Source organism: Coffea arabica, chromosome 9e, assembly GCF_036785885.1.
Source record: "Coffea arabica cultivar ET-39 chromosome 9e, Coffea Arabica ET-39 HiFi, whole genome shotgun sequence".
Classification (NCBI taxonomy): Eukaryota; Viridiplantae; Streptophyta; class Magnoliopsida; order Gentianales; family Rubiaceae; genus Coffea; species Coffea arabica.
The window spans coordinates 14907623-14923849 of NC_092327.1; the positions used below are offsets into that span (position 1 = coordinate 14907623).

A 16227-nucleotide genomic window follows, 5' to 3' on the forward strand; every position below is an offset into this window, starting at 1 on the left:
CGCCCTATTGGATAGAATCAAGGAGCCCCAAACTACGGATCCAATAGTTCAGAAGTGGGTGGAAAAAGTGAAGAAATGAGAAATTTTTTATTTTAATCTAAGTCCTAAGGGAATTTTGAGGTTTAGAAATCGCATTGTAGTGCCTGAGGATGAGAATTTGAGGAGGGAGATTCTGGATGAAGCTCATCAATCGAAATACACCATCCATCCGGGTAGTACTAAGATATATCAGGACTTACGACAGCTATACTGGTGGGATAAGATGAAGAGGGAGATTGCTCAATATGTACAAACTTGTCTAGTCTGCCAGCAGGTTAAGGCTGAATACCAAAAACCTTCTGGATTACTACAACCTCTTGAGATACCTGAATGGAAATGGGAGAACATTACCATGGACTTCGTTTTCGGTTTTCCTAGAACACAAAAAGGACATGATGCCGTTTGGGTTATCGTCGATCGGTTAACCAAATCGGCTCATTTTGTACCTGTGAATATGAAGTATTCCATGGATAAGTTGGCTCGGGTATATATGGAGGAGATTGTGAGATTACATGGGGTCCCTGTATGAAGATATGTTATGAATGTGTGTTTTGGACTTCGGAGGTAGTTGGGGTCAACATATGACATTAGTGGAATTTGCCTACAACAACAGCTACCATTCGTCGATTTAAATGGCACCGTATGAGGCTCTTTATGGACGAAAGTGTCGGTCTCCGCTATACTGGGATGAGGTAGGAGAAAAGAAAGTCTTGGACCTAACAGTTATCCCTTGGATGGAGGATGCCCAAGAAAAGGTCAAGTTGATCCGTCAGAGACTCCAAACTGCTCAAAGTCGCCAAAAGATCTATGCGGACAATCGAAGAAAAGACTTGGAGTTTGAAGTTGGAGATCGTGTTTTTCTTAAAATCACACCACTACGAAGAGTTACGATGGGTAGAGGAAAGAAACTTCAACCAAGATTCGTAGGACCTTGTACGATACTCCAACGAGTTGGGCAAGTTGCATACCGGCTCAAGTTGCCGCCAAGCTTGTCCCGAATACACGATGTCTTCCACGTGTCAATGCTTAAGAAATACTACCCTGACCCGACTCATATTGTACAACCAGAGGAGATTGAGATAGATGAAGCCCTTACCGACGAAGAAAGACCTGTACGTGTGCTAGATCGAAAGGTGAGGGAGCTGAGGAGTAAGCAAATTCCCTTAGTGAAAATCCTATGGAAGAACCACGGAGTTGAAGAGGCGACCTGGGAGATGGAAGACGATATGGAAAAGAAATACCCTGAACTGTTTGTGAATCGAGGCGAGAAATTTCAAGGATGAAATCCTCTTAAGGGGGAGAGAGTGTGAGAGCCCGAAATTTTCTTATTTTCTAGGTTTTATTCTATTTAATTGCATGTTTTTCTGCATTTTCTTTCTTAGGAAAATTTTTATGAGTAAATATAGGTTTTAGATTATTTTTCTAGTATCGGTTAGGTTTTGAGAAATTAAGAATGTATACCGGACGTGGGACCCGCTAGTGCGAAAAGTTCGGTAAAATTCGGCCAATTAGGTTATGTTTGGGATACTGGAATTAATTTACTAGGTGCTAAAAGATAATTAGAGGTTGTTATATGGATGAGAGTGGAGAGACAAAAGGATAACCTAGCATTAAAGAGAGGGACAAATGTCACTTTGCTATTGGACTTGGAAGTTGACCATAAGACCATCTTACCACCTTTACCAAATAAATAACCAAAAATTGGCCAAAAATCCTCTTATTTATTTCCTCTCTTGGCCGAGCTTCTTGGAGAGCAAAAGAAAGAAAAGCTATCAAATTTCTTCTACTCAATCTTGCTCAATCTCACAACTTAACCGATAATACTTCAAATCACTCCATAAAAACCCTTAGTTAGGTGGTAGTGAAGTAATAGGTGAAGTGGTTTGAAAGATAGTGGTGTAAAGTTGCTTCCTTTCTTGAGATTTCAAGGTGAGTAGTCAAGAAATTCCATCTTTGGCTTTGATAATGATGAATACATGACTTGTGAAGGTTAGTTAGGTGATTTTGTGGAGGTTTTCATGACTTTTGCTGGTGTTTGATGAGTTTTTGATTTTATGCTTAATTTTTCTGTTTTTATATGTTTAATGTTGTTTGGCCGTGTATGATGGTCTAGTATGGGTTAGAATGAAGCTTTGGTATGATAATTGTGATGATTAGTGGAAAATTTCTGGTTTGAAGCAAAAATTCCAGATTAGGGTTTCTATTAGCCCTGTTCTGTCCAGTACCATTCGACTTGGGTAGAGGCCGAATTAGCCTTGGATTAAAACATTAAAGTTGTATATAATGATATTTTAGAGTTGCCTGCATAATTTCAGCTTAATCGGAGCAACGTAGCCTGTGAAAAGACCAAAATTTCCCTGCTGCCCTGATTCTATCTGAAACTGATAATCAGCTTTTGTAATTGGTTAGTTTGACTGGGAATACTACTGATTTGGTTGTTGATGCCTTCTTAAGAATTGTAGCATTGTATCCTATCTTTCAGATGGCCTTGGAATCACTTGAATTGAAGCTGTGTGTGCTGAGATATGAGTGAATGAATCAGGACTGCTAGTTGAATTCCACAGGGAGCTTTAAACTGGAAAATCTGGGGTTGTTTTGGTAAATTTGACCTAGCTACACTACAAACTGGACTGAGTGATCTTCTACAAAGTTGTAGCCCTTCGTCTTAGCTTCAAATTTGTCTAAATTTCACCCTAATATGATAAGTGTAGCTCCAGTTGTACCCGTTCCGCTAAATGACGTCAAAACTATCTTTTGGGTTTTAGTGCATAAACTTCATTTCCGTACTCTCCCTAACTTGGTTATGCACCTATACATTCTATTGGGCCTTATTTTTGATAGTTTGTGGAATTGCTTTGACTCATGTTCGAGTCTTAATTGTGATATTCTTGTTGTTTAGGTCGTGCCGGTGATCCGATGCCTACGCCCGAAACTCACTTGTGAATTTGCTTACGTGCCTTGGTGAGTGTACCATTATATGGTCTACTGCTTAAATGGTTGTTTATACTGGTTATATGAACTTGAATGGCTTGAATGAGATGAGAGTGTACTTTATCGCTCTCGGTCTCTTATCTGTATTACTGTTACTGTTAAATGTGAAATTGTCTACATGTGTGATTTGACTTGGCTGAGGGCTTTGCCCGACAACTTAACTGTGCTATCTGAGCTCATATCCCGTTGGTCTTTAATCGAATCGAGCCGGCAAGGGCTTGGGCGAATCGATAACGGACCTTGGGTTCACTGCAGTCGAGTGGAGTGTTAACTCCTCGACTTTATGGTATACTCGAGTATTACCCTTTCTGTTACTGTGAGGTGTTCAGTCCCCATAAGAGGGTGATCGGTGGAAGGAATATGGAGTAAAGTGGGGACCTACAGGATGTTCTTCTCTTTAAAGGTTGACGGAGTGTCAACAGGTTGGAGATCAAGTGCGGCAAGTGGAAAGTGGCTCTTGAGAGCCAATTGTATCCTTTTATATTGACTTGTTTGTTTATGATCTTTGGAATCACTATGTGATAAAATGTGTTTATTGGTGTGTCTTGTTGGTACCTCACGAGCGTAAGCTCACCCTTGTTACTTTGTTTTCCTTACAGGAATATAAATAACTTTCGGGAAGACGATATTGTTTTGAAGCACGAATTGAGCTAGTTTTATATAGCTTGAATATATTCTTTTGTAAAGCTCCTCGATGGTGCGAAAAACCCTAAATGTACTTAGATCTAAATAACTTTCTTTTGATTTGTATATTACAAACGTAGGTGTATAACACCGTTTAACCCTGTTCATGTATCCTATTTGGTTTGGAAATATTTCTCCGAGGTATGGTGATATATATATTCGATTGGATGTTGGTTGGATGGTGACGTGGTAGTCACTATTCATTTGCGATTTTAATTTTTGTTTCCCATTTTGTGGTTTTAGATCGCTTGTGCGCGCTAATATTTTCTGAAACATTTTAGATTATGTATAGCCGTCTTAGCAGTCCTGGCGAGAGTTTGGCAGACAGTCCGCTAACCCCTTTGGTACGCCCTTGGGGAAGGTGGGCTGTCACAAAGGACAGTTTCACTGTTTACATTGATGCTTCGAGGGAAGGTTTGGGGTTTGTATTGATGTAAAATAAGAATGTGATAGCCTTTGCCTCTAGGAAATTGAAGACCCACGAGCAAACCTATCTCACTCATGACTTGGAGCTAGCCACAGTTGTCTTTGCTCTGAAAAAGTGGAGACACTACCTGTATGGGGTAACCTTTGAGGTTTATTCCGATCATAAGAGCCTTAAATACCTCTTTTCCCAAAAGGAGTTGAATATGAGACAACATCGGTGGATGGAATTCTTAGAAGACTATGACTGCACAATCAACTACCATCCGGGTAAGGCTACCGTAGTAGCTGATGCCCTAAGTCAGAAGACTCAAATATCTGGGTTAATGGTTAAGGAGTGGGAAATGTTAGGAGCCGTTGGTGAGTGAAACCCTAGGTTGGAATGTAAGAAGATAACCTTTGGAAATATCCGGGTGACATCCGTTCTATTGGGTAGAATAAAAAAGGCTCAAACTGAGGATCCGATGGTTCAGAAGTGGGTGGAAAAGGTGGAGAAAGGAGAAATTCCTGATTTCAATTTAAGTCCTGAGGGAATTTTGAGATTTAGAAATCGAATAGTGGTGCCTATGAATGAAAATTTGAAAAGGGAGATTTTGGAGGAAACTCATCGCTCAAAGTATACAATCCATCCTGGTGGTAACAAAATGTATCAGGACCTTCGACGGTTGTATTGGTGGGATAAGATGAAGAGGGAGATAGCTCAATATGTACAAACCTGTTTAGTGTGCCAGCAGGTTAAGACTGAACACCAAAAACCTTCTGGATTACTGCAACCTCTTGAGATCCTTGAATGGAAGTGGGAGAATATCAAGATGGACTTTGTTTCTGGACTACCAAGGACACAAAAGGACATGATGCCGTTTGGGTGATCGTTGATCGATTAACCAAATCGGCTCATTTCTTACCTGTGAATATGATGTATTTTTTGGACAAGTTGACTCGGTTATATATGGAGGAGATTGTGAGGCTACATGGGGTCCCAGTGAGTATAGTTTCAGACCGAGACCCTCGTTTTGTGTCGAGGTTCTGGCAAAAGTTTCAGGAGACCCTGGGGACCAAACTGAACCTAAGTACCACTTCTCACCCTCAGACAGATGGGCAGTCGGAGTGAACAATTCAGACCCTTGAAGATATGTTAAGACTTGCATTCAAGACTTCGGGGGTAGTTGGGGCCAACATATGACCTTGGTAGAATTCGCCTACAATAACAGTTACCATTCGTCCATTCAAATGGCACCGTATGAGGCCCTTTATGGACGGAAGTGTCGTTCACCTATATATTGGGATGAAGTCGGGGAAAAGAAGGTCCTGGACCCAACAGTCATTTCATGGATGGAGGAGGCTCAAGAAAAGGTTAAGTTGATACGTCAGAGACTCCAAACATCTCAAAGTCGCCAAAAGAGCTACGCGGACAACCGAAGGAAAGATTTGGAGTTTGAGGTTGGAGACTGTGTTTTCCTTAAAATCACACCACTACGAAGCGTTACGGCGGGTAGAGGAAAGAAACTTCAACCACGATTCGTAGGACCTTTCACGATTCTCCAACGAGTTGGGAAAGTGGCGTACCGACTCGAGTTACCGTCAAGTTTATCCCGAATTCATGATGTCTTCCATGTGTCGATGCTTAAAAATTATTATTCTGACCCAACACATATTGTGCAACCGGAAGAGATTGAGGTAAATGAAACCCTTGCTTATGAGGAGAAACCTGTGTGTTTACTAGATCGAAAGGTTAAGGAGCTGAGGAATAAACAAATTTCCTTAGTGAAAATTCTGTGGAAGAATCACGGAGTAGAAGAGGTGACTTGGGAGATGGAGGAGGAGATGCAAAAGAAATACCCTGAGCTATTTGATAACCCAGGTGAGAAATTTCGAGGACGAAATTCTTTAAGGGGGAGAGAGTGTGAGATCCCGAAATTTTTCTTATTTTCTAGGCATTTATTTTGTTCTTTTGTGCATATATTCTATATTTTCTTTATTATATGAATTTTTCGGGATTTTTGTGAGAAATTATGATTTTTAAATCATTTTTTTTCCAAAATAAGTCATTTCCTGTGTTGATGGTGGGTACAGTGGATGTGGGACCCACTAGTGTGATAAGTGTGATAAATGTGGATAATTTGGAGAAGTTTTGTATACAGGGATTTTATTACGTGGTGTTATGAGCTAATTAGAGGTTAGCTAGTTAAGTAGTATTATGAGATAAGAGGAGGAGATAACTCTTAGAAGTGTCACATGTTGTATTCCTATTGGGAGTTGGACTTTGACTAGAGCTATCTCACCTTTCCTAAATCAATTTTGACCCAAAATTCTCTCCATTTTTCCCCCTTTTGGCTGTGCAACACTAGAGAGAAAAGAAGAGAGGAGCTTCAACTTTTGCCTTCAATCCTTGCTTGGATCTTGTAAATCTACCATAGAAATTCTGAATTTCTCCACAAAAGTGAGTTGACAAGTGAGTTTAAGGTCTTTGGTGGAGCCACTTGTGAAGAAGAACCACTAGCTACCTTGCTTCTTGTAGTTGATAAGATGAGTTGTCAAGACATCTCCTCTTTGATGATAATAATGATCAATTAGTGGATTCTAGTGGTGAAGCATGTCATTTTGTGGAATATTTCTTGAATTATGGTTGAGTTTGTCCAATTTTCATATTTATTGATGATTTTACTGTTTTATATGGTATATTATGGTTGGCCATGGAATGATAGCCTTATATTGAGGAATATAGGGCCTCTATATGTTAATGGTGGTTTGTTGTGGAGAATTTCAGCTTTTAGAGGAAAATTTCAGTTTTAGGGTTTTATATATTTGGGGCTTTTCTATGGTTGGCTCATGCGCTTGTAATTGGTTGAGATTTAAGGGTAGTGAGACCCTAATGAGGTGTATTACTTAGCCTGTAAAATATATATGTACTTGTGATCGTTTCTTGTGAATATTGGTGATGAATGATAGGTTGGAAGTGTGAAAATTAAAGGGGAAATGCTGTCCAATGTTAAGGAGATTTGGTAATTTTGAGTTGGGAGTGATTTTGGGTAGAATTAAAGAGGTTTTGAGGTTGTTCATACCTAACACCCACTGTCACTCCATTTTACTTCTTAGTTATATTATACTAGTAGTTCATTATAGTAGTTTGACTCATGCTCGAGTCTCAATGGTGGTTTCTTGCTTATTATAGGTCGTGCCGGTGATCCGGGGCCTACATCTTAAGGAAAATTGTGAAGTTGCTTATTTGATTCGGTGAGTGTACCATTATATGGTTTATTGCTTAAATAACTGTTTGTACTTGATTATGTGAACTTGGTTGGCTTGACTGGGATGAGAGTGTACTTCATCGCTCTCGTTCTCTTATCTGTATGATTGTTACTATTTAACTGTGAAACTGTATTTGTGCATGATTTAACGCCGTTTGGGACTATGACCAACGACTTAACTGTGATACCTGAGCTCATACCCCCATTGGTTGTTATTCGAGTCGAGTCGGCAAGGGCCTGGGCGATTCGATAACCAACTATGGGTTTACTGTTAGCCGAGTGGAATGTTATTCCCTCGACCCTGTGGTATACTCGAGTATCGCCTCTCTGTTACTGTGAGGTGTTCGGGCCCGGCAAGGGGAATGTTCGGTGGAAGGAATGTGGTGTAAAGTGGGATCTACGGTCTTGTTCCTTTCTTCAAAGGTTAACGGAGTGTCAATGAATATGAGATCAAGTACGGCAAATGGAAAGTGGCTCTTCAGAGCCAATTGTATCCTTTCATATTGGTTTACTTCTTTATGTGCCTTGGTTAACTATAGTGAAGTATGTTTATACTTGTGTGTCTTCTCGGTACCTCACGAGCGTAAGCTCACCCTCGTTACTTTTGTTTTCCTTATAGGAACAATTTTTGGAACAATGTTTTGAGGAGAGTTGAGCTAGTTAGGCATTCTTTTGTTTGTATAGCTCCTCGATTATGAGAAACCCTAAATGTATTTAGATTCCATGATTCCTTTTGATTTGTAAAATTTGTAATCAAGGATTTATGAAAGTGTTTCATGTGTATATGTTACCTATATACTGCTTGGTTATGCTCTTGTGGTATTGGTAGATAATGTTTCCTTGTTCTTGGTTGGATTTCGAGCGAATACGGAAGTTGAACGAAGAAAGAACAATTTTGCCGAGGTCACTGTTCATCAAATCCGGCCAAGAATCCGGCCAAAGTCTGGCCGGATATGCAGGGGAGAAAAAAAAATTTTGGTTTTTGGCCACTGGTGTGACGCCCCGAAAAAAAATGAGTTTGAGAACCCGGAAATTTTCTAATTTTCTAGGCTTTATTTTTTTAAACGCCCGCTTTTTCTACATTTTCTTTATTAGAAAAATTCCCCAGAGAAAGTTTATGAGCAAATATAGTTTTCAAATGATTTTTCTAGTATCGGTTAGTTTTTGAGAAATTAAAAGCGTATTTTGGACGTGGGACCCGCAAGTGCGGTAAATGCATTATATTTTTGACAACTTGTTGGATTTTGTATTAAGTGATATTATTTTACAATGTGTTAAGATATTTGTGTAAGAGAGACAAAAAGTTAGGCAAGCAATTAATGAGAGGGACATGTGTCACCATATGATTAAATCTTGTTTTGACTTACTATTCAACCTTTTACCAATTACTAAATAAAACCAAAAAAATTGATCAAATATCTTCCATTTTTCCTTCAAGCTTGGCCGAACCTCCTCTTACAAGAAAAGAAAGAAAAGCTTCCAAGTTTCTTGCTCCAATCATGTCCAATCTCACAAACTAACCATTTAATCTTGAATTCCTTCCATAAAACCTCTTCAAGTAGTGATTGTGAGTTGTTGTGTGAAGTTTATTTGGAAAGTTAAGGTGACCAATAGCTCTCTCTCTCTTGTTCTTAAGGTAAGTTGTGAAGAACCACCCTCCTCCTTTAAGTGATGCTTAAATCATGCTTAGTGGTAGTATAAGATGCAAATTTATGGATTAAATCTTGAGTTTTGGTTGAATTGGTGAAGTTTTCTTATTTTTGGGGATTTTTCTGTTTTACTATAAGCATGATTATGTGGCTATGTTTGATGATTGGAAATGATGTTTAAGGACTCTATGAGGTGGGAAAAGTGATTAATTGCAACCAATTTCTGTTTTGGACCTCCATCCGATACTCGTAATACCTTTGGTGCCATTACCGCAAAAGGACGTCAAAACTGTTTTCTGGTTTTGAGCAATTGTGGTTAATTGCTATGTGATTGGGTTTGATTGTAGGATGGAAAGGATGAATTTATGGGGAAATGCTGTCCGATTTTTAATAGCGTTGGTTACCTTAAGTTTCATGTGAAAGGCTTGGACTTGAATGATGGAATTGGCTATATTGGACGAGGATTGTGAGCCGTGGAGGTGAGTGACCTTAAACTACTTGCAACGTTACTTTAAAATGTTTCTTGCATCGTTTCTTTGATTGCATATCCTGTGTGCCGGCATATAAGTTCTTGACATGTTTTGGCTCAAATGAGTACTTGGAATTCGTGTGCTAGACTCCGACGTCTCCTCCACCGTTTAATGTTCCTGTAGAGCACCAATGGGCTCAATGTTCAATGTTCAATGTTAATGTTCAATGTTAAATGATTGTTTGGAGCGTTGGACGTCTAAGTACCATGATTTCACTGGCTCATGAGAGAAGTGAAAGTGCATTGATTGTTGAAGCATGACATTATTGAAATGAACGATTGTGAAACTGATTTGATAACTGAATTTCTTGGTTACTCGCTGAGCTTCTAGCTCACCCCAAAATGTTTTATTCCCCTCCACAGGGCTCAAGGCGAAGGAAGGGCTTGTAGTGTTTATCATGGATTATCTCATGTATGGATTGATGGATTGAACTTGGATTTACTTTTGTGTAATCGTTCATATTGGGATTGTATTGAACGTTTAGAATTGATTGGATGTGTAATAGTCTAGCTTTGGACTTCCTCCTGTATAATAATTGTGATCAAGGATCAGAGTGGCGCAGTGGAAGCGTGGACGCTTCGCTGTTGATATGTAAAGTTTGGGAACCTTTGATGTATATTTGATATATATATCTTGAAATTCAATTGAGGATTGTAGTGAACGACTGAGTCCCGGCGAGAGCTGGGCAGGCGGCCCGCCGAACCCTCTGGTTCGCCTTAGGGGGAGGTGGGGCCGTGACAGTTGGTATCAGAGCTTAGGCTTCAGATCTCTGTAGTGTATCCTAGGCTTGAAGCTTAGGATGCCGGACTGTGGGTTTGGTTTGCCATATTAGTGATCCTTGCGGGATGTCTCGACTTGATTGGTACAAGATGGAATGTCGAGGACGACATGCTTTTAAGGAGGGGAGATTGTGACGCCCCGAAAAAAAATGAGTTTGAGAACCCGGAAATTTTCTAATTTTCTAGGGTTTATTTTTTTAAACGCCCGTTTTTTCTACATTTTCTTTATTAGAAAAATTCCCCAGAGAAAGTTTATGAGCAAATATAGTTTTCAAATGATTTTTCTAGTATCGGTTAGTTTTTGAGAAATTAAAAGCGTATTTTGGACGTGGGACCCGCAAGTGCGGTAAATGCATTATATTTTTGACAACTTGTTGGATTTTGTATTAAGTGATATTATTTTACAATGTGTTAAGATATTTGTGTAAGAGAGACAAAAAGTTAGGCAAGCAATTAATGAGAGGGACATGTGTCACCATATGATTAAATCTTGTTTTGACTTACTATTCAACCTTTTACCAATTACTAAATAAAACCAAAAAAATTGATCAAATATCTTCCATTTTTCCTTCAAGCTTGGCCGAACCTCCTCTTACAAGAAAAGAAAGTAAAGCTTCCAAGTTTCTTGCTCCAATCATGTCCAATCTCACAAACTAACCATTTAATCTTGAATTCCTTTCATAAAACCTCTTCAAGTAGTGATTGTGAGTTGTTGTGTGAAGTTTTTTTGGAAAGTTAAGGTGACCAATAGCTCTCTCTCTCTTGTTCTTAAGGTAAGTTGTGAAGAACCACCCTCCTCCTTTAAGTGATGCTTAAATCATGCTTAGTGGTAGTATAAGATGCAAATTTATGGATTAAATCTTGAGTTTTGGTTGAATTGGTGAAGTTTTCTTATTTTTGGGGATTTTTCTGTTTTACTATAAGCATGATTATGTGGCTATGTTTGATGATTGGAAATGATGTTTAAGGACTCTATGAGGTGGGAAAAGTGATTAATTGCAACCAATTTCTGTTTTGGACCTCCATCCGATACTCGTAATACCTTTGGTGCCATTACCGCAAAAGGACGTCAAAACTGTTTTCTGGTTTTGAGCAATTGTGGTTAATTGCTATGTGATTGGGTTTGATTGTAGGATGGAAAGGATGAATTTATGGGGAAATGCTGTCCGATTTTTAATAGCGTTGGTTACCTTAAGTTTCATGTGAAAGGCTTGGACTTGAATGATGGAATTGGCTATATTGGACGAGGATTGTGAGCCGTGGAGGTGAGTGACCTTAAACTACTTGCAACGTTACTTTAAAATGTTTCTTGCATCGTTTCTTTGATTGCATATCCTGTGTGCCGGCATATAAGTTCTTGACATGTTTTGGCTCAAATGAGTACTTGGAATTCGTGTGCTAGACTCCGACGTCTCCTCCACCGTTTAATGTTCCTGTAGAGCACCAATGGGCTCAATGTTCAATGTTCAATGTTAATGTTCAATGTTAAATGATTGTTTGGAGCGTTGGACGTCTAAGTACCATGATTTCACTGGCTCATGAGAGAAGTGAAAGTGCATTGATTGTTGAAGCATGACATTATTGAAATGAACGATTGTGAAACTGATTTGATAACTGAATTTCTTGGTTACTCGCTGAGCTTCTAGCTCACCCCAAAATATTTTATTCCCCTCCACAGGGCTCAAGGCGAAGGAAGGGCTTGTAGTGTTTATCATGGATTATCTCATGTATGGATTGATGGATTGAACTTGGATTTACTTTTGTGTAATCGTTCATATTGGGATTGTATTGAACGTTTAGAATTGATTGGATGTGTAATAGTCTAGCTTTGGACTTCCTCCTGTATAATAATTGTGATCAAGGATCAGAGTGGCGCAGTGGAAGCGTGGACGCTTCGCTGTTGATATGTAAAGTTTGGGAACCTTTGATGTATATTTGATATATATATCTTGAAATTCAATTGAGGATTGTAGTGAACGACTGAGTCCCGGCGAGAGCTGGGCAGGCGGCCCGCCGAACCCTCTGGTTCGCCTTAGGGGGAGGTGGGGTCGTGACAACTGGCCTCAATCCGGCCAGGAGAATCCGGCCAGTTTTGGCCGGATTAGCGGCCGGATTGGCAGGAGTTCTTGACCCGTTCGTTAAGAGCCACTGCCCCCTATCTGGCCAAGAATCTGGCCAATAATCCGGCCAGATTCCGGGAGGATAGTGACGTGGTAATCACTGTTCATTCGCGGTTCATTTTCGTTTTCGTTTTCGTTCTTAGTTTTATCAGTCGTTGTAGCGCTCGAATACTATATTATCATTCGAAACGAGTTTGGTGAATGTGATTAGCTTCGTAGTCCTGGCGAGAGTTAGGCAGGCAGTCCGCTAATGTGACGCCCCGAAAGGATGAGTGTGAGAATCCGAAAATTTTTATATATTTTTGAGACATTATTTTATAATTTTATGCCTTTCTTCAATATATTAATTTCCTATACATTTTTATAAGGGAATATAGTTTTCAAATCATTTCCTTGATACAAGTTAGTCCACGTTGAGTTTGAAGTGTATTATGGACGTGGGACCCGCTAGTGCGGTAAATGCAATATATTTTTGACAACTTGTTGGAGCTTTGTATTAAGTGATATTAATTTACAAGGTGCTAAAAGATAATTAGAAGTTACCTATATGGATTAGTATTAGAGAGACAAAGAGATAAGCTTTAAGCTAAAAGGTGACAAGTGTCACCATTCAATTCACCCTTGGACTTTTGACCAAGATATTTTTACCTTCTTAAAGCTAATTTTGGCCAATTTATTTCTTCATTTTTAGCTCCTTTGGCCGGCCCTCTCAACAAGAAAAGAAAAGAAAGCTCTCAACTTGTTTCTTCCATTTCTTGCCTTGATCTCACAAACCAACCGTTAAAACTTTGATTTGCTCCATAAAAATCTTTCTATTGGTAGGATTAAGGTGAGTGGTGAAGTGGTTTGAGAAGCAAAGGTGCTAAGTTGCTTGTTGTCTTGAGGTTACAAGGTGAGTTGTTAAGAATCTTTCCCTTTAGCTTTGATAATGTTCAATTGGTGGCTTTAGTGGTTTAATATGATAACATATGGTGTGATTATGGTTTGTTTATGGTTGGAAGTGAAGGTTTGATGGATTTGGATTTATTATTGTTATTTTTCTGTTTTGTATGATGATCATGGTTTAATCATGGTATGATGGCTGGTAATGGTGTAAAATGAAGCTTGTATATGTTAGTTGAAGTTGGTTGCGGAAAATTTCAGCTTTGTGCGGAAATTTCAGCTTTGGGTTTCAAATCTGCCCTGTTCTGACCGGATTTATTTGAGCATGTTAGAGGCCGAATAAGGCTTAGGTTAAAACATTAAAGTTGTAATAAATGGTGTTAACTAGCTGCCTGTAAAATTTCAGTTTGATCTGAGCACTGTAGCCTGTGAAATGACCGAAATACCCTTGACTGTCCATGAACCCTGTTTCGCGCCCAGATTTCTGTTTTCGTGGAGTTTCCCATTTTTGACCATGAAATTTCATGATTTGGCTTTGGAGATCTTCATAAGAAATGTAGGTTTATGTCTTGGCTTCGAAACGCCATAAGATTCGTTTCAATCCGATAAGTGTAGCTTCAGTTATGGATATTGTACTGAAATGTGTATTTGATAGTTTATGATGTGTATGTGGTTAATTCGAGATAAATTGGTGTTACTTGTAGATTGGAAATGAAGCATTTATGGGGAACTGCTGTCCGAACTTATAGAGTGTATGATTGCTTTGAATTTGTGATTTAGGGCTTGAACTCGGGCAAGGTAATGATATATGATGGATGGTTTCTGAGCCGTGGAGGTGAGTGACCCTAAACCGTTTCCAAAGTTACTTTTGAACCGTTTCTTGCATTATTTACTTGTTTGCATATCATGTGTGCCGGCATGCGAGTTCATGACATGATTTGGCTTAACTGAGTTCTTGGGAAGTCTGTGCTGAACACCAACGTCTCCACCTCTGTTCATTTGGAGCAAATGGCTCCCTCTTACTGTTTCACTGCTACTGGATCTATTTGAGCGTTAGATGTTTAAGTACAATGATTTCACTGGCTCACGAGAGCAATAAACGTACATTTGATTACTGATTCATGACATCATTGAAATTAACGATTTTGAAATATATTTGAGTACTGATTTTACTGGTTACTCACTGAGCTTTTAGCTCACTCCAAAACTATTTTATTCCCCTCCACAGGGCTCGTGGCGAAGGAAGGCTTGTAGTACTTATTCACGTGACTGGATGGCATATATCTTGTACCGTTTGGATTTGGAATCATTTTATGTATAGTTGGGAATTAGTTTCCGCTTCGCTTATGATATGTAATTCTTGGAAAATTTGATGTAATATTTGAGATTTATATTGTAATTTGTTTGAGGACTGTAGGGAGTGAGTGAGTCCCGGCGAGAGTTGGGCAGGCGGCCCGCCAAACCCTCTGGTTCGCCTTAGGGTGAGATGGGGCTGTCACAGCTAACCCCTTTGGTTCGCCATAGGGGAAGGTGGGGCTGTCACAACGGGACTCTGAGTCTCCTACATGGTTAAAAGAGCTATGAGTCTAGTTTCAAATGCAACAAACGGGAGTCAATTTTTCTACACCAAGATATAACAGATTTTCCAAAACTGCTCTGAGTACCCTCCGGGAAAAATTTTCAGCAACACTTAACTTAACCTTCCTATTTAAGCTCATGATTTTTTGTTCAAATCCAACTCACAATCTTATGGAGCAAGATTTCCCTCAAAAGTTTTGAAAAATAAAGGCTAATAGCACTCAAAAGTTTCGACCAGCAAGAAGCTTTCAAAACAGAAATTCTCCTACAGTCATCTACCTAAATCAAGGTTTCAAAGAAACCTATCATCAACCCATCAAAGATCCAATCTTTTTAGCTACAAATCTACTAGAAACTTGAAGAAAAGAGAGGGTTTCAAGCCAATAGCTCTCCTAGCAATTTCAACCAAGCAACAAGTTCAAGTTTCTTCCAAGAGTTGCCCCCAAGCAAGACTTCTTTCCAAACTCAAACAAGGTTCCAAGAATCAACCAAAGTTTAGGGAAGATTTGAAGCAAGAAATGGAGGAAGAAAGCTGAGTTTTTTGCTTTCTTGTTTTTGGGAGTGAGGAGCTCAGCCAAATGGAGGAGAAGATGAAGTGAGTTTTGTTCAAAATTTTCAAGATAAAGACCAAGAAAGTCTTGGTCAAAGGATGAATGAATGTTTGACAAGTGTCGGCTTAGGGTTTAAACCTATCTTCTTGTTTTTCCTTTGTCTCCAATGGCTAGTCTATATTATTTTCCTCTAATCCAATCTTAACACTCTAATCACATAACCCCTCTAGTAAAATACCCATTTTGTTCACTAAATTTATTACGCAACTCACTAGTGGATTCCACTTCTATAATGCGCTACGAACTTAGCATATACTAACTTATAGGAGGAAAAGATTAAAAATCTTAACTCACTTAAAAAAAATGTATTCAATGAAATAAAATAAATTAAAATTAATTTTTGAGTCCTTACATTCTCTTCCCCTTAAGAGAATTTCGTTCTTGAAATTCTAACCTTTATAGGATTCTGGGACTGGTTGTTGAATAATTGCATAGACCCTCGCTGGTACCCTAGATCATTTTCCTCCTTCTTGGATCTGTTTTGGAGTAGTTCTATCCACTTGCTGTACATACGATCCTCTTTGCTACTTCTTTAGGCAGTTGTTAATTTGATGGCCAGCACTACCACCAACCAAGCACTTTCGTCCCTTCCTCCAGCAATCATCCTCAATGTGATTTGTCTTCCCACAATATCTACAGGCCAAATGAGGAGCCACTATTTGGTTTTCTTGAGGAATTCCCTCTTGTTGTCCT

At 39.2% G+C, this 16227-nt stretch overlaps 1 protein-coding gene across 1 annotated transcript; it reads left to right on the top strand.

Annotated features, from left to right (window-relative positions):
- The first annotated feature begins 671 nt into the window (after positions 1–671).
- On the top strand, positions 672–1322 carry LOC140014610 (uncharacterized). The gene has a single exon (XM_072065676.1). It carries the CDS (start codon positions 672–674, stop codon positions 1320–1322), a length of 651 nt encoding a protein of 216 aa, XP_071921777.1.
- Positions 1323–16227: the final 14905 nt, after the last annotated feature.